General features: G+C 42.9%; 1 protein-coding gene across 2 annotated transcripts in view; it reads right to left on the bottom strand.

The window, feature by feature from the left end:
- KDM7A (lysine demethylase 7A) overlaps positions 1-24,376 on the bottom strand; it is a 95,648-nt gene that overhangs the window by 31,748 nt on the left and 39,524 nt on the right. For both annotated transcript variants that reach the window (XM_073322670.1, XM_073322678.1), the window contains exons 5-10: positions 18,970-19,111; positions 18,511-18,697; positions 17,740-17,902; positions 16,033-16,120; positions 14,166-14,272; positions 4,280-4,371 (exon numbers count right to left, since the gene is read on the bottom strand). In XM_073322670.1, the coding sequence (XP_073178771.1) occupies positions 4,280-4,371; positions 14,166-14,272; positions 16,033-16,120; positions 17,740-17,902; positions 18,511-18,697; positions 18,970-19,111 (779 nt within the window). The remainder of the gene's footprint in view (positions 1-4,279; positions 4,372-14,165; positions 14,273-16,032; positions 16,121-17,739; positions 17,903-18,510; positions 18,698-18,969; positions 19,112-24,376) is intronic.

The following is a 24,376-nucleotide window of genomic DNA, read 5'->3' as shown; positions in this document are numbered from 1 at the left end:
GAGAGTATCTTCCCCTGCTTTGAGATATTCCAGCCAATCATCCTCCACTCTGGGTTCCTTCCTTCTCTTTATGTTAAGAACTGCGTATTCAATTTCTTCCCAAATAACACCACAAACTTCTTCTGTAGCCTGCTGCCTTGATGGTGTACGCTGGACACGGATATGTGAGGACTAGAGATCACTGTAGAATTTTGTACATATTTTGTTCATCTTGCTCCTTTCTGACGTCCTTTCATCATTTTCATCTTTCAGGGCTGCTGGAATAACCTGTTTCAGCCTAACATCTCTTTCTACCCTCTTCAGACTCATTCTTTTTGGCCACCTCTCTCAATTTCTTCTTTCTAAATCCTCTACGTTCTAAATGCATATGCTCTGGCAGGTCTATATGGAATGGAACAGAGGAATTCCCAATTCCAATCTAAGAAAAAGGGAGTTTGTCAGGAACACTGGGTGTTGTTTGACCCTGAAGTGACCTCTCTAGCAGAACAGGAGACAATGGATATTTTCCTTGGTAACAAAGAGGTCTAGTCTGGTCATAGTCTTTACACAATACATAATGGCAGAGAGACCTAACGAAGACATTTGTGTTTTTGGTCGATGAGTCTCTGGTCTTCGTTAAAGGGAGGAATAGTTTCACGCTAGACAAATGGCATTCAATTCCAGAACCATAATGTGGAGCTTTCACCTCCACCAGAGTCCATAATTCTTAAAAAGGCTAGATAACAAGATGAAGGTCCCAAGTCTGCCATCTGGAAATATTGCTGTAAATGGTAAGGGATGTGAGAAAGGAATTCTCTGATCAGCATGTGTTAGATCACTGAAGATACAGAAAGTGAAATGAGACGTAAGTGACTCAGGAGTAAGCAGTATCAATGAATCATGGCTCCTGTCTTCTGGAGGCTGTATGTGTGGCCCAGGTAAAGATATCACCCAGTTACACTGTTAAAGAACCTGTTTGTGGACCAAAGTTTGGAGACACACAAATACTCTGACATCTAAGATGGATGAAGTCAGCCTAGGAAGGTTCTCTGGTATTTTTTAAAGCACAGTTTTAAAAAGAAGCATCTCATGGACATTTGCGACTAGTTGGACTGATAAAGAGCTAGAATTTGTCCCCTGGAAAAGGTGATACAATCTCAATGTCACCTTACAGGTAGCAATCTTTATTTGCTGTGGCTGAGGAACATTATTCACTAACAATTCTGAAGAATTGGTACTATATATCTGGGGTTCCCAACTGAGATTAAGAAGTTGAATGCCTTCCCATTGGCCATTGTTGCTATCTGAGTACTCAGGTACAGGTAAATTTAAAATAATAGGAGAAGATTTCTGAGGCATCTGTGCCCAAAGCAGATAATCTTTAGTTTATGCATAGGAGACAAAGACCAAGGTCTTCCTGGCACCATAACAGAATAGGTTCTAGGACCAAAGTACCAGTTTTGCCAGCACAAGAGGACCTAATCTGATTGGAACACAGACCTCCGGTGCTAAGGCAATGGGATTCCAGGACTGGCTGCCAAATGTATTAATTAACTGATTTATTGCGGTTTCCTAGTGGCTCAAGAGATGTCACACCGATGATGTTGTTAGGATATAGGTATGCAGGCCTGTCTGCAAAGGCCTAGACTAAGAATTTAGGCTTATTCTGATCACTTAGCTAGTTATAGAGGTATAAAAGAAAGAATCAAAATCACTGTCTGCTGGTGTAAGGGCCTTCTCTCACTGTGACAGTCTGAGGCCCTCTTCTTAGGCTAAGGCCTTTGGCTAAGCAGCAGAGGCAGCCATAAGCTGGGAAGCGTGCGGTCACATGCTCACATTCCAAATTAGTCTAACTGAAATAAGGTGCTATTGGGTTGTTAGGAACACAATCCTGTCCTGATAGTGCCTGTCGCCTCCAGAGAAAGGGAAGTGCCTAGAAAATGTAAAAGGAAACTTAGTTTGATAGCATCCTGTCTGGCAAGAACTCACTTATCAATAGCTGAGATGTGAAATCCTCACTTCTCTACTGTTTTGTCATTCTATTTCCCACTTTGCTATTGTTTATTTGCATGGTCTCTGTCTGGTTCTGTGATTGTTTCTGTCTGGTGTATAATTAATTTTGCTGGGTGGTGGGATATAACTGATTAAATAATCATGTTACAATATGTTAGGATTGGTTAGTTACATTTCAGGAAAATGATTGGTTAAGGTATAGCTAAGCAGAACTCAAGTTTTACTATAGTCTGCAGTCAATCAGGAAGTAAGGGGGGGAAAAATGGGAACAGGGAACGGGGGGGAACTGGAATCGTGTTTTGCTAAGGGGGGGAATGGGAACAGGGACACAGGTAAGGCTCTGTGGTGTCAGAGCTGGGAAGGGGGACACTAAGGAAGGAAACTGGAATCATGCTTGCTGGAAGTTCACCCCAATAAACATAGAATTGTTTGCACCTTTGGACTTTGGGTATTGTTGCTCTCTGTTCATGCAAGAAGGACCAGGGAAGTAAGTGGGTGAAGGAATAAGCCCCCCAACAGATGTCATCATGAAATTCAGTCAACCCGAAGGGACCTGTGAACCTCAACCTCAATATTGACAATGCTAGAACCTTGGCAATGAATTAGGTTGACCTAAAGACCTCAGTGCTGGACTCGTCCAGATAAGACTGGGGAGATGGATGTTGCTTAAGCTGGACACAGAGCCACTTAAGGCTAGGGGATGTCCAAAGTCAGTGTTGAACTTGATCACAACCAGACTTAGTCTGAAGAGCCTCCCTTGATAGAAAGGGAGTGTGAGGCAGCACTCTGGCTCTTGCAAGTCATCCATATGATACCTGAGCCCAATAGGTAGCATTTCTTCTTTATTCTTCAAACTGAAGAAACCTGTACTGTTAATTTAACAAAAAAGAAAACAGCCGACAAAAGGCAGAACCAAAAAGCACAAAACAGATAAGAAACATCAATGACACTGAATATGATTCAACCTCTCTACACCTTTGATGGTTAAAAGGGAACTGAAGGGTGGGTGTGGCCATTACTCTTCCCTTTTATACCCATTGAATCCTTTGTGGGGGGAGAGGGAGAGAAGGGGAAAATGGCCCCAACTGACACTGCTCGCTAGAAATATTCCAAAGCTGCTATATCCCAGGAGTGGGATACACAGAGGGCACTCACACACCAAAAACAAAAACAAACAAACCACTTTCTGTGAAAAATTACAATTCAAACTTCTCCCAGTTTTTAGCTTACTGTGAATATTCAAAGAAGGCCTGAGAGGAGATGGTTATGCAGTGATTAGTTTCACAGAAGCATGGATAAGTGGGCCTGAAGCCAAAGAGGTCCCCTCTTGAGCTTTCAGCTAAGCCTGTAGACCAGACCAACCACCATAGCGGGGGGGGGGGGGGGGGGGAGAGAATAGAGAATAAAGTGTTGAACCCCAAATCTCCCCACAAAATCAGTACTGTTTTCTTTGGGGGGGTAGGAGGGGGGGTGTCAGGACATCTTTAGTTTATGTGTCCTGTGTTTTTCCTTCTCCCTTTACTGCTCTAAATAATTTGGTCTTCAGAGCTTCTTGTTTCAACTAAATGGGGGGGAGGGGGAATCAAATCATTCAGCAAAGGGAGGGAAAACAAGATCTCAATCTTTCCTCCCCCACACAGAGTAACTTTGCTAGAGATGGGGCTAACAAATATAATACTTTTTTCAGAGGGGTTCCCAGTGTACTAATGTATTTAGGGTCTCCCCATATTCATTTCTGGATAGTTTAATCTCCTTTAGAGCACCTACAAGGAGCCATTTCTGTAGATAAGCTTTTAAAGGCTACTAGGTCTAAGTTACTGTGCACCATATGTGCAAAATGTGGAGGAAAACAAAAGCAAATTCTAAATCAGAATACATTTCTGCCAAATTCTGATCATCTCTGCAGTACAGAAGTGATATCAGTGGACACACAAAGTACGTTGTGCCAACATGCAATAATAATTTCACATGGGGAAACTTCATGTGATTGCCGTCTAACTCCTTTATCATATACTGGAAAGAGAAAGCTGGATTAAATGCAATCCCAAGAGTTAAATATAGTAATTGGTCTATAATGACGGATAGTGTCATACAATATAAAACCATCTCAGACAGCTTTCCCCCAAACCATCCATCCATAATTTCTAGCAAGTTTTCCAATACTTACGAATGGATGAAAGATCTATAAAATGGCAAAACACTCTAAAAGGATTCAGACTTTCATGTAGTTTTAAAATTAAAAACAATTCACTAAAACAAACGAACAAACAAATACACTTGCACTTACTTCTTTTTTCATCCATAACTTTAAAGCACTAAGTAAAGCCTTCACTCCTTGGACTAAGAAGTTCTGGGGCTGGAAACCATCTTCCCTCAGTTCTAAAAAGGACAGAGGTTTCAGTTTATAAGCATATTACAATGTAAAACCACAAATCAGGTACAGACCTCTCAACCTTTAATAAACCTGCCAATGTATTACACTACCAACAAAACATGTGACAAACAACTGAAATGTAGTACTCTATGTGTTTATGTACATCAAACCATAAGAAAGAATGTTTTAAAGTACAAAATCTGTTTTCAAGGATGGCTTCTTACTGCATGAAACAATTACATGAGTTTTGCAATGTGTTACAGGTTACTTAGGGCCGGGGGAACAGCATACAACAGATTGCACAACTGGTTTAGAGAAAACATCCTAGATGACAACTTATGCTGAAACAATCTTTACTTTCTAGTTCACCACCACACAAGTGTTCCACATTTTTACTAGTTGGGGCTACAAGAGTGGTGTGAATGGACAGTCTCAATACAAAAATGCCTCAATTAAATTCACCCACATAAAATTAATGCAATTCAAGCCAGCTGCCTTATGGCACCCCAAATCTCTGCCATAATCCCAATCAATGACACACATACACACAACATTAATATGGTCTCCCCTGCAGTGAGTGGCCACCCTCTTCTTCCCTTAAGGATGATGGCTGCTGCTGCTGGAGTGCAAAGACTCCCAAAGGCTGCTACAGCTCCTGGGGGCTGCAGCTCAATCTTTCCTTTCACTCTCTTCCCTATAGCAGAACTGCCTATGATGAAAGGAGAGCTGGCCAGAAAGACTCAGCAGGTTTTATTCCTCCTGCCCTGCCATTAACAGATAGAGTGGGTGAGGAGGGAGGTGGCTGCTGGGTCAACACCTTCATGGGGAAGAAAGGAGCAGATCTGGCCTAGAGCTGCTGTGCTCTTTCTGCTCCCTCCTCCTGTGAATAAGGTGTGGGCCCAGTCATTGGCTTTTTCCTCTTCCCTGTCTAAAACTCCCTTCAACTTCAAAGCAGCTCTGTTTCTTTTTTGTCAGGATGCTCTCTGCTCTTTGAAGGGTGGAAGTGAGGAGGAAAAGAGCAGGGGGCCCAAAGGTGCAGCAGAAACATCTCCCAGCTAGCCCACCAGCTATCCCTTTTAAAGGGAACCTGCCATAACCAGCTGCAATGCAAATGTATTCCATGACTGTGGCACTCTGTACCTCAAAACAGCACCCTGAAACCCCCATATTCACCACTATCATATAATTATGATGTGTTACATACAAAGTATGCCTTGTGAGATATCATTTTAGAAAAGTCTTGATTTGTTGAACATTAATACCTGTTGGATTGTATGTGTTGTCATTCTGTGTGAAGTTGTGAAGTTTTGTTATGTGTATGTTACTGACGTATGTTGTGATGTTAGGAACACCCACCACCACCCTTTCCAAGTACAACAATGGAGTAGCCGGATGGGCTGATGGCTCATTAAAAAGAATCCACTATCCCAGGAACTGTATATAATGGAGATTTCTCAGAGAGAGCATGTGGACAATGGAGAATGCTTGACCAATGGGGGAGGACCCCCACCTCATGAGGATAGATCTCTCCAGAAAACTGGAAGAAATTATAAAGGAGGGGAGCCACATTATGACTTGGCTTCACTGACCCCACAACTCAACACCTGAAAACATGCCTGGGGGACAAAGACTTTGAACAGGTGAGGGAGTCCTGGGCTGGAGGAGAATTCCAGCCTGTGTATTGAAGATCTGTGACCAGTTTGTACTCTCTATCAGGACAAGACACTGCTTGATTCAAATCCTCTCTAGTTTATAGAACTTAGACTGCAAATTTATGTTATTTCTTAGGTAACCAACCTTAATCTCTAAGTTTACTACTTATAATCACTTAAAATCTTTCTGTAGTTAATAAATATGTTTTATATTTCACCTAAAACAGTGTGTTTTGGCTGGGAAATCTCAACTCAAAATACCAAGGCTAGTGCATGTCCTGTCCACATTGAGGGAAATGCGGACTGGGTAATGAACTTACATTCGTCAGGCTTCTGACCAGGACAAGGCAGTACTGTTCTGGGGTGCAAGGCTGGGGAGCTGGGGGGAATTGGCTGGAGCCTCTCTATTGTTGGTTCATGAGTGGCTGGGAGAAGCATTCATGTAACTCTGTTGGGTGTGTCCCTGCCTGTGGATGTCTGTGTAAGTGCAGTACCTGCCAGAGGTTTGTAGCTTGTCAACAGCATCACAGTGTGAGAGGGATACCCCAGGTTGGTGGGACAGAGGGCTCAGCGGTCCCACAGTTCAGGTTGCACCCCGGGAACCCCGTCACAATGATACAGTACAGTTGAGAGCTCTGTTTAGGAGAGCAATCAATGATTTTAAAGTTCTGATTGTGAAACAGATCAGTTTAATGCATGTTACAACACTCATAGTACCACAGAAGTACCTCTGTCCAGCAAATTGTACAAATTAGTTCAGCACTGAAACTTGGCATGAAAGATTTCTGTTCAGATACTGATCTTGTTTTTCTAAAAGGAGATTTTTATTGTCATAGCAGAATGAGCATTATACATGAAGAATGTGACTCTCTCCAAGTCTTAAAAATATTGATCCATAAAGAGGCAAAAGATCAAAAAGAACCTCATACCAAATGGCACATTGTCTATTCATAAAAGGAATTTTATTGGGAGGAGGTGGTTACTCACCCTGTGCATTAACTAAGGTTCTTCAGAATGTGTCCCCCCATGTGTCCCTCCAATGTAGGTGTGGCAGCGCCCCCTGCCCCTGAGACAGGAGATCTTCATCGGCAGTGCCTATTGGACTGCACATGCACACCTCCCCTTTCTTGCGCTCTGAGCAGGATGTATATAGAGCACTGTGAGGTCCAACTGCCCTCCAGGTCCTTCTCTGCCGCAGAGCCTATGTGTTGGCTCTGAAGAAGAGGGGAGGAGGGCAGGTAATGGAGCACTAATAGGGACACACACCTCAAAGAACTTCAGTTACTGCACAGGGTGAGTAACTTTTTCTTCTTCTTCTTCAAGTGATGTCCCTATGGATGTTCCACTGTAGGTGACGAAGAAGCAGTGCCCCTAATTGGAAGGCTAGGGCTTTGAAGCAGCATTTATTTCAAATGATAAAACAGTATGTCCTAGGAAAGTGTCTGCTGTGGTGTCGTGAGTAAAGGTGTAGTGATGGACAAAAGTGTCTGTTGATGCCCATCTGGCCACTTTGCAAATGTCAGCAGTGGGAACATTACTGAGAAAGGCAATGAAGGTGGAAAGCGAGCAGGTGGAATGTGCTCTAATTGATTGTGTAGTTGGTAGGACAGATGTATACGCTGCAAGATCCATTTGGAAAGGCATTGTTAGATGGCTGTGTCCCTGGATCTTTCGGTCCGTGAAAGGAATAAACGTGGTGATTTTCAGAAAAAGATTTAGTCCTGTCCAGGCAGAAAGCTAATGGCATAGAAGGCATAGAGTAGTGGTGCATCCTATGTGATGAGGAATGCATCTCCCAGAGATACGTGTCCCAGTCCCGCTCTTGAGCGGAATTGAGGACAGTGGGCATTTTGTGGTGTGTCAAAAAGATCTATGGTGGGGAATCCCCAGCAGTTGAAAATGAGCTGAAGGATTAATGTATCCAGTTCCCACTCACGGTCGTGGGAGAATCTCATGCTCCATGAGTCCGCAGTGCTGGAAGTGGTAGCGGCCGGGAGCCCCAGGCCCTTTAAATCACCACCGGAGCCCCGGGGCTCCCAGCTACTGCTGCCATTACCGCAGCAACAACTGGTGGCAGTAGCGACAGCTGGGAGCTCAGGGGCTCCCTGCTGCAATTTAAAGGGCCTGGGGCTCCGGCCACTGCCGGGCACCCCAGGCACTTTTAAACTGCCAGGCCCCGGGGAAGCCACCCCTTTTGGCCCTCCTCATCAGCGGCACTGCCGATACAGTCAGCTGTGTACTGGCTCTTACCGATATGCTGGACCGGATCGGCTTTACTTTCACCTCTGGCTCTAGGAGGTTGAGCTGTAGGGTGGATTCGATTAAGGACCATCTGTCCTGCACTGTATGATTGTGAAGGTATGCTCCCCAGCTGTTTAGAGAGGCATTGGTTGTTAGAATCATCGTCAGCGCTGGTTGGAAGAAAGGATCCCTGACAAAGATGTTCTTGGACTGTGTGCATCAGAGTAGTGAGTCCTTGACTCTCATCAGCATGGATAAAAGTTTGTGGAGGCTGCGTCTGTGAGGGACATATACTGTACAGAGCCATGCCTGAAAACACTGCATATGTAACCGTGCATGCTTTACCACAAAAGTGGCGGCTGCCATGTGGCCAAGTACAAGAGACAAGTCCTGGCAGAGATCTGGGGGCAGGCTTGGACTTTGGATACAAGATCCACTATAGTTGAGAATCTGAGAGTTAGAAGGAAGGCTCCGGCTTTTATGGCATATAATTGTGCACCAATGAACTCCAGATGTTGTACTGGCATTCAAGTAGACTTCTCTAGGTTCACACAAAGGCCTAGATTCATAAAAAGGTCCATTGTCACCTGGATGGTGCGAAGAGCCTCCGTTTCAGGTGGGGCCTTGAGAAGACAGTCTAAGTATGACAACGCCTTATTTCCTTAGGTAGGCAGCGACTACTGCAAGAATTTTGGAGACTACACAAAGGGCCGTCAACAGTCCAAAAGACATTACCTTGTACTGATAGAGGGCGGTGCCCGTGGTGAATCGGAGAAACTGTCTGTGGGCAGAGCGTACTGCGATATGGAAAAATAAGTCTTGGAAGTCAAGGGCGGAGAACTAGTCCTCATGTTCCAGTGCTGGGATAATGGTGGAGGGGGTAAACATCTTGAAGCGCTGCAGTTTGACAAACTTGTTTAGGTTTCAAAGACCAGGATCAGTCGCCAGCCACCGGATTTCTTCTGGGCCAGGAATAAAGGGAGCAGAAACCCTGTCCTCTGTGTTGGGAAGGGACCAGCTCTATGGCTCCCAGTTGCAGAAGAGGATTTATTTCTTCTTGTAGAAGGGGTCCATAAAAGGGGTCCCTGAAGAGGGATGGAATATCCTTTCCAACAATTTCTAGAACTCACTTATCCGAGGTGATTAGGCTCTATGTTGGAAAGAACGGAGCTAAACAGTTGCCAAACTAATGGGATGTTGAAGATGGTTGGTATGACTGGCACAGGGGGAGGCTTCTTGGGCGCTTCAATCACACCTTCAAAATTGTTGCTTGGCTGGAGGTTTGTGAGAGGTAGCCCCTTGAGGAGTGGCCTGTCTGCGTTTCGTAGGGGGCTTTTGTTGTTGGTGCTGAGTGTCATACTTCAGCTAGGGAGCGTACTGCAGTGGTTGGGATTGCAGGAGAAGATGACACTTCCCCTGGACATCTCCTCAGCACAAGTGTGTAAATGTTGAGAGCGGAGAGTAGCTAGGGAGTCTTTAAGGGAGTGTAGGGAGTAATCCGTATGCGCTGCGAATAATTTGGGGCCCTCAAAGGGTAAGTCTTCTATTGTGGTTTGCACCTCCTTAGGAAAGCCTGAGAGGTGTAGCCATGATGCCTGCTTCAGGACTACAGCAGTTGCGATGGTGCACGCGGCAGTATCCACAGAGTCTAAAGAAGCTTGTAGGGCTATATGGGCCACGAGGTGTCCCTCAGATATACGTGCCTGGTATTGTTCTTTCTTGGTTTCAGGCAGGTCTTGGCGGAGTTCCTCTACCTTGGAGTAGCTGAGGTAGTTGTACTTGGCCATAAGAGCCTCGTAATTCAAAATGTGAAATTGGAATATGGCAGATGAATAAGCCTTGCGTCCAAATAAATCTAATCGCTTCAGGTCTCTGTCCTGATGGGTAGATCAAGGTTGATATTGCTGTCTTTTTTCTTATACCCCATTAACTAGGGAATTGGGAGTGGGATGTGAGAAAAGAAATCTCATCTCTTTTGTGGGAACATAATATTTTTTGTCTGCCATTTGCGGTTCAGAGGGATGGACACCAGAGTCTGCCAGAGCACTTTCGTGGGATCGAGTCTCTCTGATAGGTAGGACAATTTTTGCAGAGGAAGGTGTGTGCAGGATATTGAGTAGTGTAGTTTATGTTGCTGATCTTTCACTTCTTCCAGAGGAATCTAGGGGGAGACTGCAATCCTGAGAAATAATTCCTGGAAGTGCCTGAAGTCATCAGCAGCAGTAGGAAATGGGGGCATGACAGCCTTATCAGGGGAAGAAGAGAAATGTAGTCCTGGTGGAGCTTTGTCCTCGTGTTCTTCCTCCTCGTCCAGTACCAGGAGAGGTTCAATCTCTGGTGGGTGAGAGACTGATGGAGAAGGCAAAGGTGCAGGTCTCTGGTTCTGCACCATGGAAGGCTTCCCAAATTGTGCCCTGTATGTTGCCCAAGGGACCCAATATGGCCAATGTGGGGGGAGCAGAACGCGGGATTGCATCCACAGTGGTCCATATCAGGGTTGTACATAGTGAAGGTATCTAGATGAAGTTGTTTGTTCCTGTCTGGAATAAGAAGGCGCGATGGAGCCCTCTTCCTCCTAGTCGCTGGGGAAGGGAGGTACTGTCCTCAGGGGAGAAAGGGAGGAATGTCGTAAGTCTGGAGAGGAGGGGGGAAGTCAGGGAAGGTCGTGTCTCCTGGAGTTGGTGTTTTTGCTTAGGCAATGTCATATGAGCTGCAGCCAAGTGAAATGACAACCACTATGGGGCTGAAGTGAGGACACATTTTTAATACCTTGGCTTCAATGTAGATGGCACAGGCATCCTGCATGTAGTAGGCAAAACTGAGCTAGTAGAATTCAGCAGGAATCTTGGACTGTGTTGAAAAAAGCAGCATCAAAACAGATTCCTAGTCCTCAAAACACAGGGCCTTGACTCTCACTTTTGCTTCCAGGATAAATTACAGCAGTTGATTACATCAAAGCTTCAACAGAAAAAATGTCAAGAATTATAGGTGTTTTTGGGCAGGGACCTAGTCCTTTATTTACAATGTAAAGCAGATACCAGGCTTTGGGGTGCTATAATAATTAGTAAAAGATTGACTAGAAAATGGGAAGGCAAAGGAGTGGAAGTCTGATTACAGACCAAAGTAGAGTTGAGCAGCAATCACCCACAGGACCCCAGTCATAACTCCTTCAGGGAGCTTCCTGTCTGACAGTCACAAAAGAACTGGGTGGAAGGTGGAGGCAGCCAGTAATGTGCAACTGATCAGGAAAGTGCAGATGCAGTCCTTGTGATCTGATCTCCACTACACAGAGGACCAAGGAGGTCTAGGAAATGAGAAATCCTGAGTTCTGTCTCTTGGATCAGAAGGGCAAGAGTTTCTACCCTGAATGGAGACTTGAGCACTGCCATCAGTCCAGATCATCAGACTCAGCCCTCTCACCTCCCTAGGCTTCAGAGCCTAAGCTCTAACCTGAGCCCCAACTTCAAAGTGTTATCTACACAGCTATTTTTAGAGTGCCAGCATGAACTCCGCTAGCCTGAGTCTGTCGACCCAGGCTGGAAGGCTTTCTGTTGCAGGTTATGTACACATACTTTCAGAGGATAGACAGGCCCAGGGTCAGATAAAAGCTCCCTCACCCCCACCATCCACAACCACCCCCCACTTTTTTTTTTTTTTTTTTAATTACCACAAAGAATCAGGAGCAGAAACTAAAGCCTCTATTCTGACTGAATGGGTGATTGTCTCAAGGGAAAAAGCTTTTGTGATACTGTTCAAGATAATGTTTCTTTTCACTAGGTCTTGAGAGGGGAAACCAGGAAAGTTAGTAGATTGGGATTTTTTAAATCTTTGAAGAAACCTTTGTTTGACATGGTAGTGGGTCAGGTTTTAAAGATGTTCTTGAGTCTCTTAGAGAAGATGATCCTGGGTAAGAAGGATTTGTCTGTGGAGTAGGTCTATCTGAGACAGCCCCTCGGGTGGGGTAGGAGAATGTCCTAACCCCAATGGCATGAAAGGAAGACTGATTTCCAGGATGACTGGAAATTCCAACTGTAGCAAAATGAATGAAGCTCCCCTAGCATTTCTAGATAGATTTAGTTAAATCTAAGGACTAACATATCTTTCAAAAATCTTCTACAGACTCAAAATAATTCACCCTCAATAGGGAGCCTGAAGAGGGTTTCGCTTGGAAGAGGTGAACCAAAACCCGCAGTCACACATTTACTTGTGCTAGGGTGTTAAAGACAGACTGACCTGCCAGAGAACTGATGTCATAAGAAGCACTGCAGATACAGCCTAATATCCTCCTGACAGAAGGAAGCTTTTTCTTAGCATCACTCTTTCCAATTGTAGTAGGTTTTGTTTTTTTTAAAGAGTATTGATTGATTGATAGGGCCATATGAGTTGACAACAAATGCTACTTCAGCATATAAAGTACTGGAGGAGGATTCAAGGCTCCTCTTAAAAACCTCTTTCAATCTTGCAGTCCACAAAGTATTGTGAGGATACTGTGTCATCTAATGGGGACGAGAGCTTGGGAAAATTTTCAAAAGAACAGACATAATTGAGAACCCTAAATCCCACTGCCTTTCAATGGGCTTAGGCTCCTAAATCATTTAGGTGCTTTTGAAAAACTTTACAGTTTAGCATAAGGGCCAGTCAAAGCTGAAGTTCAAGAAGGGTGAATCAATTTTGAGGACATGAGCAAAAGATTCCCATGAAAGGGGAAAATGTCAACGGAAGGGAATAAATGAAAAGAATGGACTTCGTAAAAGTGACACCTTATGAAGAAAGAAAGCAAAAAAAACTTTTAAAATGAATTTGTGCTGGCTGTGTCACTAAAAGTGGAAAAAGAAAAGGAGTATTTGTGGCACCTTAGAGACTAAAATTTATTTGAGCATAAGCTTTCGTGAGCTACAGCATCCGATGAAGTGAGCTGTAGCTCACGAAAGCTTATGCTCAATAAATTTGTTAGTCTCTAAGGTGCCACAAGTACTCCTTTTCTTTTTGCAAATACAGACTAACACGGCTGCTACACTAAAAGTGGAGTTTACTGCTTCTACAAGGCAAAGAGACGATCACCAGAAACAATATCCCATGTAAGTTACTTGAGCTCTTTAAAGAGGGTTACACTGGATCAAGAATTTCTTCTCAAACACTTAGTTACGACATATAAACACTTCAAGATGATAATGTGAAACCCTGATCTCTTGAAGGAGTCTCTTTGATCAAACTGAATCAAGAAACTCACCAAGACAAACAATAGGAAGAGTCTTACAGAGATACATAATGCATGATGTTATGTATCTTAAATGCTCAATATCTTTGGAAGATATCTCATTTAGAGTTGAGCTAGAGGAGCTGGAAACATTTTACAACCATCAGGCTTACCATGGTCCCTTCTCTCAGGGAGGAACTAATACTACGTTAGATTTAACCTTCCCAGTAAGATTGTATTGTCCCAGGATTTTAGATACCCAGTGTGTCCAAACTTAAAACTTAATACTGTTTAGAGAAATTTATTTTCACAGGCCAATTATGCTGTTGGCATCTGAAAAAAAAACCTAACATTGATTTTCACTTCAAATGCTAAAAAAAAAAAATACCAGAGTAATCAATTTATACACCTAGGCTGAGTTCTACTGTTAGTCATTCTTCACATCAATATTCGGATTTACCATTTACTGAAAGCAAAAATGATTAGATGAAGAACACTGCAGCATTTGCAAAATCAAAAAGAACAGATTTTGGTAAACAAATTATACAAGCTTTTCCCAGTTAGGAACTCAAGCCACACAAAAACTATGTTCCCCAGCTCACCCGACTTCCCCAGATTACGTATTTGTCATGAGATGGAGACCATGACCTTCCCAGTGTGAAAGAAAGCCAAGATGCTCAAAATCTTATTAAAACACGAAATTAGTTACCTTTCAAAGTTTCCAGTAAGTTTTTGGCCACAAACCAACAGATGGCTTCAAAGAAAGGGAATTTGAAAAGATCTGGGGTTTTTAGCCTTTTCTCCATTTCATAACACCTAAACAAATAATTTAGAAAGATTACTATATGTGTACATTTTAGAATTAATCAGTGCAATATCCAACTCGCACAATGTTCAGAAAAAGAAAACCAACAGGCCATGATAAACAAAACAAATCAAGTTCCACATACTCAAACCCCAACAAGACGACATTTGGACAAGACTGAACTATGATCTTATCCAATCTCTGACTATCAAGTCAGACTGCTGTGTGACGGTGCCCCCCATAAGGCTTTATGGAAATATGCTTATGTATATATGACATAATTAGAATACGTTTTATGCTACATATGCCATGGAACATATCTCTGTAAAGGTTATGATCTATTGAACGTATTAATCCTATTTGTAGGCATGTATCATTTTTGTATTCGAAGTTATGAATATTGGCTGTGTACTGGCTTGATTTTTAAGTAGCCTTTGTAAAGCATTTGGTCAGCTTCTTGAGAAAGGAATATGTAAATTAAGTGCCCAATCAAGAAGCACTTAAGGGACAATGGATCTTAGAAGGCTCCAATCCACATAAGAAGTGTGCATGAGGATGTTCAAGGTAGCAGGTAAGCAATGGCTGCTGCCTGTAAAAACTGAGTCATGCATGGACATGTGACTTGCCCATGTGACTCCAAAATTCCATCCTGGAGCTGGACTTTGCATAGGAAAGAGGAAGGGGTCTCCACCCATAAGAGAAAGTCTATTTAAGCCCATGGGAGACCCCTCCATTTTGTCTTCAGCTGGCTCCAGAGAGCCTCCCCACCACCAAGGATACCTGAAAGAAACTGGAACAAAGGACGGTAACTACAGGGGGTGTGAGTGATTGCTGGACCCAGACTAGAAGGAGACTAGTCTGTAAAAGGAACTTTACTGGAACACCACTGAGGGTGAGATTTTGTCTGTATTCAGTTTTCTTAGACAGACTTGCATGTTCTATTTTATTTTGCTTGGTAATTCACTTTGTTCTGTCTGTTACTACCTGGAACCAAATAAATCCTACTTCCATTGGGAGTTGAGCTTCTGAGTGTTAAAGACAGGAACACTTCTTAAGCTGCTTTCAGTTTAAGCCTACCGCTGTTAGAGGACGTGGTTCAGACCTGGGGTCTGGGTTTGCAGCAGGCTAGTGGGTCTGGCTCAAACCAGGCTGGGCACTGAAGTCCCAAGCTGGGAGGGCAGGGAAAGCAGGGGCAGAAGTAGTCTTGACACATCAGTTGGCAGCCCCAAGGGGGTTTCTGTGATCCAACCCATCACATGCTGCACTTGCAAAAATAAAGTTGGACTTCATAAAACTAGGATACAAAACCAATGTGTAATCTTTTAATAGATGGGATTTAATTGGGATTCCACTGTAACAAATAAAACAGTATGTTTAGAATACAGCTCCACATCTTGGACAACAATTAATATAGCTGTCCTGACAGCAATCCTGACTGAAGGTTGCTCCTTCCATCTCAGGATTTCACACCTGAGCTTGACCAGTTTTAGCAACTTTTTTTTTATACTAATCTCCAAAGTAGAGCTTGTTTCATTTTAGAATGGAATTAAATTTGTGCAGACCACACATTGGAGACTATTCTTGTTGAAGTGAAACAGATCAAAGTCTGCTTCTGGCACAATCTAACTAAAAAAAGTCAGCAATGTGCATTACCAGAGCCTGTCTCCATTTAATCCCATTTAACAAGCATGATGAAAACTATCTATTAAATAGAAGGATGTCCTGCTTGTGGAGGAAAAAGGTATAGTCAAAACAGACAGATGAAACTAACCTGAGCTGCATGCCAATATTGAGGTTGTGCAAAAAGTTTCCTCCAAAAGCCATACAGTCCTGAGATGTGAGCACAGCATGAATCCAGCCTGAATTGACAAAAAACCATGAAACTTAATATACCTCTACACTACAAAATATTGTACCTGGGTGTGGGCACAACAATATCAATTCTGTGTGTATACAAGGCCAGAGAGTTACCATTTGCATTTCAGAAAAATACAAGTTAAAGGGACATTATCAATCTGAAATCTAGGTCTGTTTGTGTTTTTTTTTTTTTAAATTAATAGTAGTTAAAGAAGTTACACCTATTCAAGGCCTTTATGGTTTTAAAACCACATTCCTATTAAAAAAAAACAAAACATTTTCTCTCCCTCTGTGCCCCTCCCCCCATTTGGTAAGTGAAAAACCCACAAACCCAAGGAAATTGACTTTCATGAAACAGACTCTACTCAAAGTAATCAAAAGAAAAAGAAAAAACCCTCTAATCTTTCAGTTCACTGTAATCTTAGGTGTTACTTGTAACAAACAAATATTTCTGTCTGAATGTTTTATCTAACAAGAAATTATAGCCCTATTTAAGTTATTCAGAAAAGAATTAGAAGGTACTTCCACTAATTATCCTAAATCGTAGCCATTATATAATAGCCCAATGAAACTATGATCAAATTAAAACCAAGAATAATAATTACTCTTACACTACTAATTTGTCATGTAATTGGAAGATTGTTCTCATAACACCACAATTTAACATGATGAGCACAGGCCAATAATATTGTACGTCTCTACCCAGCTACTACTGAAACTCAAATAACTTCAAATATGCACACAAAAGTATATATCTGTTGGCTTCTTACTTAAAAGTGGATATAGTTTAAGTTTGCCTTCAACAGCTTTAATTCAGGTAAATAGCATAAACTCATTTTCCTCTTCCCAAACCATTCAACTCTATAGATGTATATTACTGGTAGAATCAATTCAGCAAAAGTTCAGTCAACTGTACCCAGACCTGCTGCTAAATATTAGCCAAACCGTTTAATCTCCCCTAGTACTTATCTGTGAGCAACTTCTAATTTCAGGCTTTGAAGTTCATATCTGTTATTTGCTCCTTGTTCAAGAATGGTTTCTTGAACTATGTTTAAGTGATGACCTAGAACATACCCATTAAGCACTACTTGTCCAAAAGCAAGATTAAATTTGAATTACAACTCCATTTGTGAACATATTTTGGAGGCCACCTAACAATCACAGGAAATGTCCATTTGTACCTGGTCAGAGAGACAGTAATGGCCAAAATGTTGCATGTCCTTAGAAATATTAGAAGTGACTGGACGCCACATAACAGGAAATATGTTTTAAATGTTTTGCTGCAGAAACAGCTGGCAAATCCCTATCCATGCTCGAAAGTTATCAAGCTCTAATCTTGTCTTTTTCTCCTTAAACATTACTACTATGAATCAAGTAACAAAAACCCAAGTCAATTTCTTAAGAAACTTTCCAACTAGTTAAACATTTTAAAGGGCTGATATTTTGCTCTGTTTGGGTACCAATTCCAAGTATTTTTAAGACAGACAATTTCTTCTTCAAACTTTACGATATTTCTAAAAATGATAATTTAATACATATCTTGATATCCTGAATTTGCTGGTGATACAATATAAGTGCAAAAAATGCTGGGGGAGAGAGGGGGAAGGAGGTAAAATCTTACCTGTAGGAACAAATAAGGTATGTCCTTGTTTCACCACGCATTTATAACATTTGTCTACCTTATCCCCAAAATACACTTCACTCTGGGTGACAGAGGAACTCCAAGATTCATAGAGAGACAGATTTTCATCAGTAGGTTTGATCAAGTAGAAGATCTTCTCACCCTGTACACAAAAAATATCCCATATGAGGTATGGTATAACTTTTGAATCATTTACATGAACAGTATTATTGTCAGGCAAGCCCTGTTATCTAATAGTAATATCCTGTACTTCCGCGTGAGTCTCCTAGGTTTTCCAACCCTCTGTGTCACTCTTTGGTCTACCAGAAGCTAACCATGTAGTACATTCCACCCTTTTGGGGTTTTGGGACAAGGAAAGTGCCACATTAAGGAATAATTTATTAGTTCTGGTGGAAGTTATGTCCAGTCATCCTCAGCTACATGGTTGCTACAATTCAGAAAGCAGTGTGAGCTAACGTTTAAGAAAAATTCAGTTTGTCATTTCATTCATCTTCTCCTACAAAACGCTCAGGGATCGCGTCCACCTCTCTGCCAGAAAGTGCAGATTGGCATTTTCATTCTAGTGGGTCAACTTGTACAGAGGACTGAACAACAGTGCACAGTCAGTAATCCTCCTCTGCCCCCTTCTCAGATTAACAATTTCATTTAAAATGCATGAGGAAATCCATGAACACAGGTTTCTTTTGTGGAAAGAAGATATACACAGGACAAAATCATTTTCAAGCATTCAGGGAGCAAGGACCTTCTTACCCACAGAACATGGTACCAGACTGACGTGCCCCCAAAATCAATATGAAAATCAGTGTAGCTGTCCTGAACTCCCATCAAGCAATATTTCTGAACAAAAGGCTTGGGGAAGACAGAGTCATCTGGCCAGTAGTTTTCCACCCACGAAAGCTTTGTGGCAATGTCAGGGACTTCCACCAATTCAGACATCCTTAAAAAGTAAGTAAATGATGGGTAAGTGCAAGTAATGATGAGAGACATCTTTAAATGTTTACCTTCCCTAAATGTCCATCAAATTGTAAAAATGTTTACTTCTATATGATTCCATACTGTCCCCAAATCCCAACACAAAATAGTCTACTAGAGACCATTTCATTTGTTTTAGAGTATTATTATACTTCTACATTTACCCTTTGTTTTAGCAAAATCTACTCTCTATTTCAAAGGAGACCAAGTCAAGTTGTCTCAAAGTCAATTACTCACTTTGTGTCTGAAAACTCCAGACTGATCACATTTAACACTTTTGGTCGATCAGAATTCATGAAATACTTAATATAATTATGAAGCTTCATTTTACTGTCTGCCTGCCTTGCCACATCGATTACATCTATCACTTTGTCGCCACCTGTAAAAATAAGAAAATTAACATTTTAACAAGACGTATGTTTAATATTTTCTGCAAGATAGGACAATCCATTTCTACACAAAAACTCCACTACCCAACCCTCCCCAAAACAAAGAGGGACAAGAGTAAACCAAGATCTTATCTAGATATAATTTGTTACTGTTACTTAATAATATAACTGAACCTTATCTAAAAATAAGTCACCACTTTGGTGGTTAACCAAAAGGAAAAGGAGGAACCTAACATGACTGTGGCTAGTTCATATGCTTGGTTTTGTGGCTTCTGTCATCGTAAGGAAGAGAGGGTAGGAGGAAGTTATCAAGAATACATTTATTTGTATATATATTTCTACAGTAGTCAACACCACAGTATCTGAGTACTTATCACTACAACATTTTCTACAAGCAAATAATGAAGCTTATAGCCCTGATCCACCAAAGGTTTAAGCATATGAATAACTAAGCATGGAGTAATCCTACTGGACTTCTTGCATGCATAAAGTCAGTCATAGGCTTAATTCTCTGCGGGATTTGGTCCTGTGTCTATGTTTAGGGTTTAGTCCTTTCAAGATAGAATGCTAATGGCCATCTAACATCTAGAGTGTGGATCACCTTCTCTTGTTTGTTCTCATGAGGTTTAGGGAAGGATGATGGAAGGCGAATAGGTTGGTTCAAGTAGAATGAGGAAGGTATTTTAGGTAGCAATGTGGAATGTGGTCTTAAAGGAACCTTGTCTTTGAAGAAGACTGTATATAGGGGGTATGCCATGAGAGTCCCTAGTTCTCCCACTTGTCACACAGATGACTCTGGATTGTTTGGCTTTTATCTTGTATATCACCCTTGATACCGGAGGAGTAGGAGGACACATATACAGGAGAGGAGCATCCCATTTGATGAGGAAAGCAGAGCCCATAGATCGGTGCCCCAATCCTGCTCTTGAGCAAAACTGCAGACACTCAGAATTCTGGGCTGTAGCAAAAAGGTCTACATATAGGAAATTCCAACATCTGAATATATTCTGTAGGACCAAGGTGTTTATTTCCCACTCCTAAGAAAATTTTCTGCTTAGTGAATCCACTGTGGTGTTCTGACATCCTGGTAGATAGGTACCTCATATGTTGATGTTGTAATGGATGCACCAGTTCCATAATCTCTGTGCTTTGCTGCAAAGGGAGCGTGACCTTGCTCTCCCTTGACAGTTTATGTAAAACATGCAAGCAATATTGTCTATAGTACCTTTATGGTTTTGTTCTGATCAGAGGTAAAAAGCATGGACATGCGTTGCGGACTGCTCGTAGTTCCAGGAGGTTGATGTGTAATGTTGACTCTGAGGGGTACTCCCTGTCCTGGACTGCGTGGCTGTGCAAGTGTGCTCCCCAACTTAAGAGATGTGTCCATTGTAAATATCATTGACAGAGAGGCTTGCATGAAGGGAACTCTGACATGCATATTGTGAGGTCAAGTCCACCATGTAGAGAAGTTTTGACTTTGAGTGGCACTGTGAGACATTTGTTCAGGCTGTGTCTGTGCGGTACATATACTGTCCTGCGCCAACCCTGAAGACAATGCATATGTAGCTTGGCATGCTGTGCAACAAATATGGTTGCTGTCATATGACATCATAATTGCAGGCAGGTCCTGGCAGATGTCTGTGGGCTGGTTTGTGCTGTGGTGACCAGGTTAATTAGCATAACAAATCTGTGTAGTGGTAATGAGGCTTTGGTCTCCAGTGCATCAAGGCGGGCCCCAGTGAATTCTAGTTTTTGTACAGATATCAACATAATTTTTTTGCATGTTTATTTGTAATCCCAGTTGCAAAAAGAGAGCCATAGTCTTTTGAGTAGCTTCTAAGGTGTCTTCCTGGGATGACTTTCAGTAGATAGTCATCCAAGCAGGGGAATATCATGACCCCTTGCTTGCAGAGGTGGGCCACTACCACCTCGAGAACGTTGGAGAACACCTGGGAAGCCGCAGAGAGGCCGAAAGGTAGCATTCTGCACTGGTAGTGATCTTGTCTCGGAACAAATCTGAGAAATCTCCTGTGCGACGGATGTATGGTAATGTGAAAATATGCATCTGGGAGGTTGAGAGCTGAGAACCAGTCCCCCTGTTCCAGTGTTTGGATTATTAGTTGCTAACGTGACCATCCTGAACCACTGAACCCTCATAAACTTGAATTTCCTTAAGTCAAAAATGGACCTCCATCCCCCGCTCTTTTTCTGAGTTAAGTGGTAGTGGGAATAAAAGCCCTTCCCCTCTGTGTTGTGTCAGTACTGCTTCTACAGCACCCAAGTGCAGGAGGTGGGTTTATTTCCTGTTGTAGAAGGTGCTCATGAAAAGGGTCCCTGAAAAGGGACAAGAAGGGAAGCTGGGTAGGGGGGAGGAGGTAAATGGGATTGAGTAACCAGTGTTGATAATTTCTAATACCCATTTGTCCAAGGTGACGGTCTGCCATACTGGGTAGAATGGGATTAGACTGTCTCTGAAAGGATGGACAGTTGTTGATGGTTTCAGCATTTGGAAATGCAGGAGGCATCTTGGGCCCTCAATCAAACCCTCAAAATTGCTCTTTCAAGGGAGGTTACTGGGATGTCGATGGTGGAGATAGGAATGGTCTACTACCTGTAGGCATCTATGTTTTTGTGGGTCAGATTGTCCCTATGGTTGGACATATGGCCTTGTTCGTTGTACTGAGTGGTATTTTCCTGGCTTCCTTCTTTGTGCAGGTATGTAAATGCCAAAAGACCAAAAAAGAGTTGCCCTGCAATCTTTTAGGGTATGGGGAAAGTCATCAGTCTTGGCTGCAAACAACTTCGGGCCCTCAAAGGGAAGATCCTCAATAGTAGACTATACTACTCTTTCAGAAACCCAGAGAGGTGAAGCCACAAAGCCTGAGGCATAACAATCACTAACAACAGATTATGCGGCTGTGTCTGCTGCATCCAACGACACTTGTAAAGCTGTCCATGCAAGAAGATGGCCCTCCGAGATGACTGCTTTGAATTTTTCTTTTTTTTTTTTATCACCAGGGACATAATCAATAAACTCAGACATCTTAGAATAATGTATGAGATTACATTTGGCCATCAGTGCACCGTAATTGGCAATTCTGAATTGCAGAGTCGCTGACTAATAGGCCTTACACCCAAAGAGGTCTAACCGATTCCAGTCTTGATCGTATGAGGTGGTTCTGGAACTGATTTTGTCTGTTCCGTTTGTTCACAGCCTATACCATAACAAGCCCGGGGGGGGGGGGCGGCAGCGCGGAGGGAGATGAAAACAAAAAAAAATCCAGAAGGGTCGTACTTCCTGTCTCTGACAAGTGGGTGGTATCGTTGCGGGGGGCCTGCCAGATTATCTGGGTGGATCCATGAGTGCCTCATTTATGGGGATCGCAATCTTCGATGAGGTTGGTGTTTGTAAAATGTCCAACACCTTGTGCTGAGACTCTGCAACCTCTTCCAAGGGTATCCTGAGAGAGTAAGCAATCCTTTTAAATAGCTCCTGGAATTGTCTAAAGTCATCAGCTGTTGGGGGTGGAGGAAGCATGACTACTTCGTCCAGAGAGGATGAAGAGATATCGGTCGGTAAGGTGACTTCCCAATTAAAAAAAGTCTCCTCTTGCTCTTCAGAAGTCTTCTCCGGAGGCTCAGAGGGTCCACGTACTGAGAATGGGGAGCATCTCAGCCTGAATTTCAGAGTGAGTGGCATTGGTGGCAGCATCCATGTATGTCCATACCACCAATGGGTGTTACCCCTGGGGTGAAATGTGGGTTGTTCCCAATTGACCTGGTCTGGTGGTTGTCTGAATGGATGAGAAGTAAAATGTTCCCTTCCTAATTGTCCTCCTCCTCACTTGAGGAAGGAGGGGCCTATCTGGATATGGGTGTAGACTGGCACTGTACCACATATGCCAGAGTAATATCAGTACCAAGAAGGGGAGATTCCGGTGTTGCAGACATTGGAAGGACCTTGTGGAAAAGGAATTGTTGCAGTACCACAAGCATCAGTTACCAAGGAGGACGTTGGTGGTGGTGCCGCTGAAGTTGTAGCAGTTGTTGGTTCTGATCTGGCTGTGCTATGCAGTAGGTGATTGGTAGGTGGCACAACAGACTACAGCAATGCTAAGCTGCCCAGTGCCACACATTTAAGCGGCTCCATCAGAACCGTGGAGGAGGAGGTAAGCTTCTCTTTGCCACTCCTCTCAGAGGCCGCCCTCTTAGGGTCCTTTCACGGTACCAGCAGTATTGGAGGATCCCAGTCAGTCGGAGGGGCTCAGCTGGACTGTGGTCAGTACCAAGAGTGTTGAATGAGCCGGGAGGGTGTTTCTTTTTAGCTGGTTCCCTAGTAGGGGAAGTTGTGGCCTGCTTTTTGTCCACCTTTTTTGAGGACTTCCTCTTTGAGGGTGGTGGGTAATCTCTGCCAGAGGCTGTCACTGGGATGGCAGAGACTGGTGTTCAGGGTGCAAAAGGGTCAGGGAGTCAGAAACCAAGTGCAGAGTCTTTTCCATCAGGATAAGTTTCAACTTAAGTCCCTTGATTTTCTGGTGTGAGCCTTGAGGTTGTGGCAATGGTGGCACTTCTGAGGTATGTGTGTCTCGCCCAGACATCGGACACACTGAGAATGCCCATCACTGACCAGGATTGCCTCCTAGCAAGAATAAATTTAAATCGCAAGGATCCGGGCATGCCCGTCAGTAGCCTTCCCCCAGGTGAAGAAGGTTAAAGGCACACTATACTATAAGGGTGAAAATAAAGAAGAAAGAAAATAAACAATGAGAGACGAGGGTAGTTAGCCAACACTAACTCTAAGAGGTAAACATGAAGCAAGCAAAGAGGCGCTACCATGGCTCCGTCTCAGGTCAAGAACAGATGAGAAGCAATTGAGGGCGGTTTGGTTGCATAGCGCTATGTAGCCACCACGAGCGGCCCGAAACAGGGAGAGCACATTTGTGACCCAAACAGGCACTGCCACTGAAATTCAGCAATCACTGGCGTAGACACACACATTCACCTAAAGTGGAGCACACACAGGGACACTCCTTGAAAAAGAGCCATGGAAACTGATGTGCCAATCTGAGTGTGTGGAAGTGGGGGGGTGGGAGGGAATTATCTTCTGCCCTGGAATAGCCAGACTTCCAAAATAAAGTCACAGAATTGTTGAAATGCCAGCTATTCTTCCGAGCAACCATGAGCAATTAATAAGGAGACTGAGTAATCAGCATATAGTCAGGTCATTCAGAATACTGCACAGAGTGTATTCTAGC

Source organism: Lepidochelys kempii, chromosome 1 (genome assembly GCF_965140265.1).
Source record: "Lepidochelys kempii isolate rLepKem1 chromosome 1, rLepKem1.hap2, whole genome shotgun sequence".
Classification (NCBI taxonomy): Eukaryota; Metazoa; Chordata; order Testudines; family Cheloniidae; genus Lepidochelys; species Lepidochelys kempii.
This window is presented reverse-complemented; position numbering and strand designations above follow the sequence as displayed.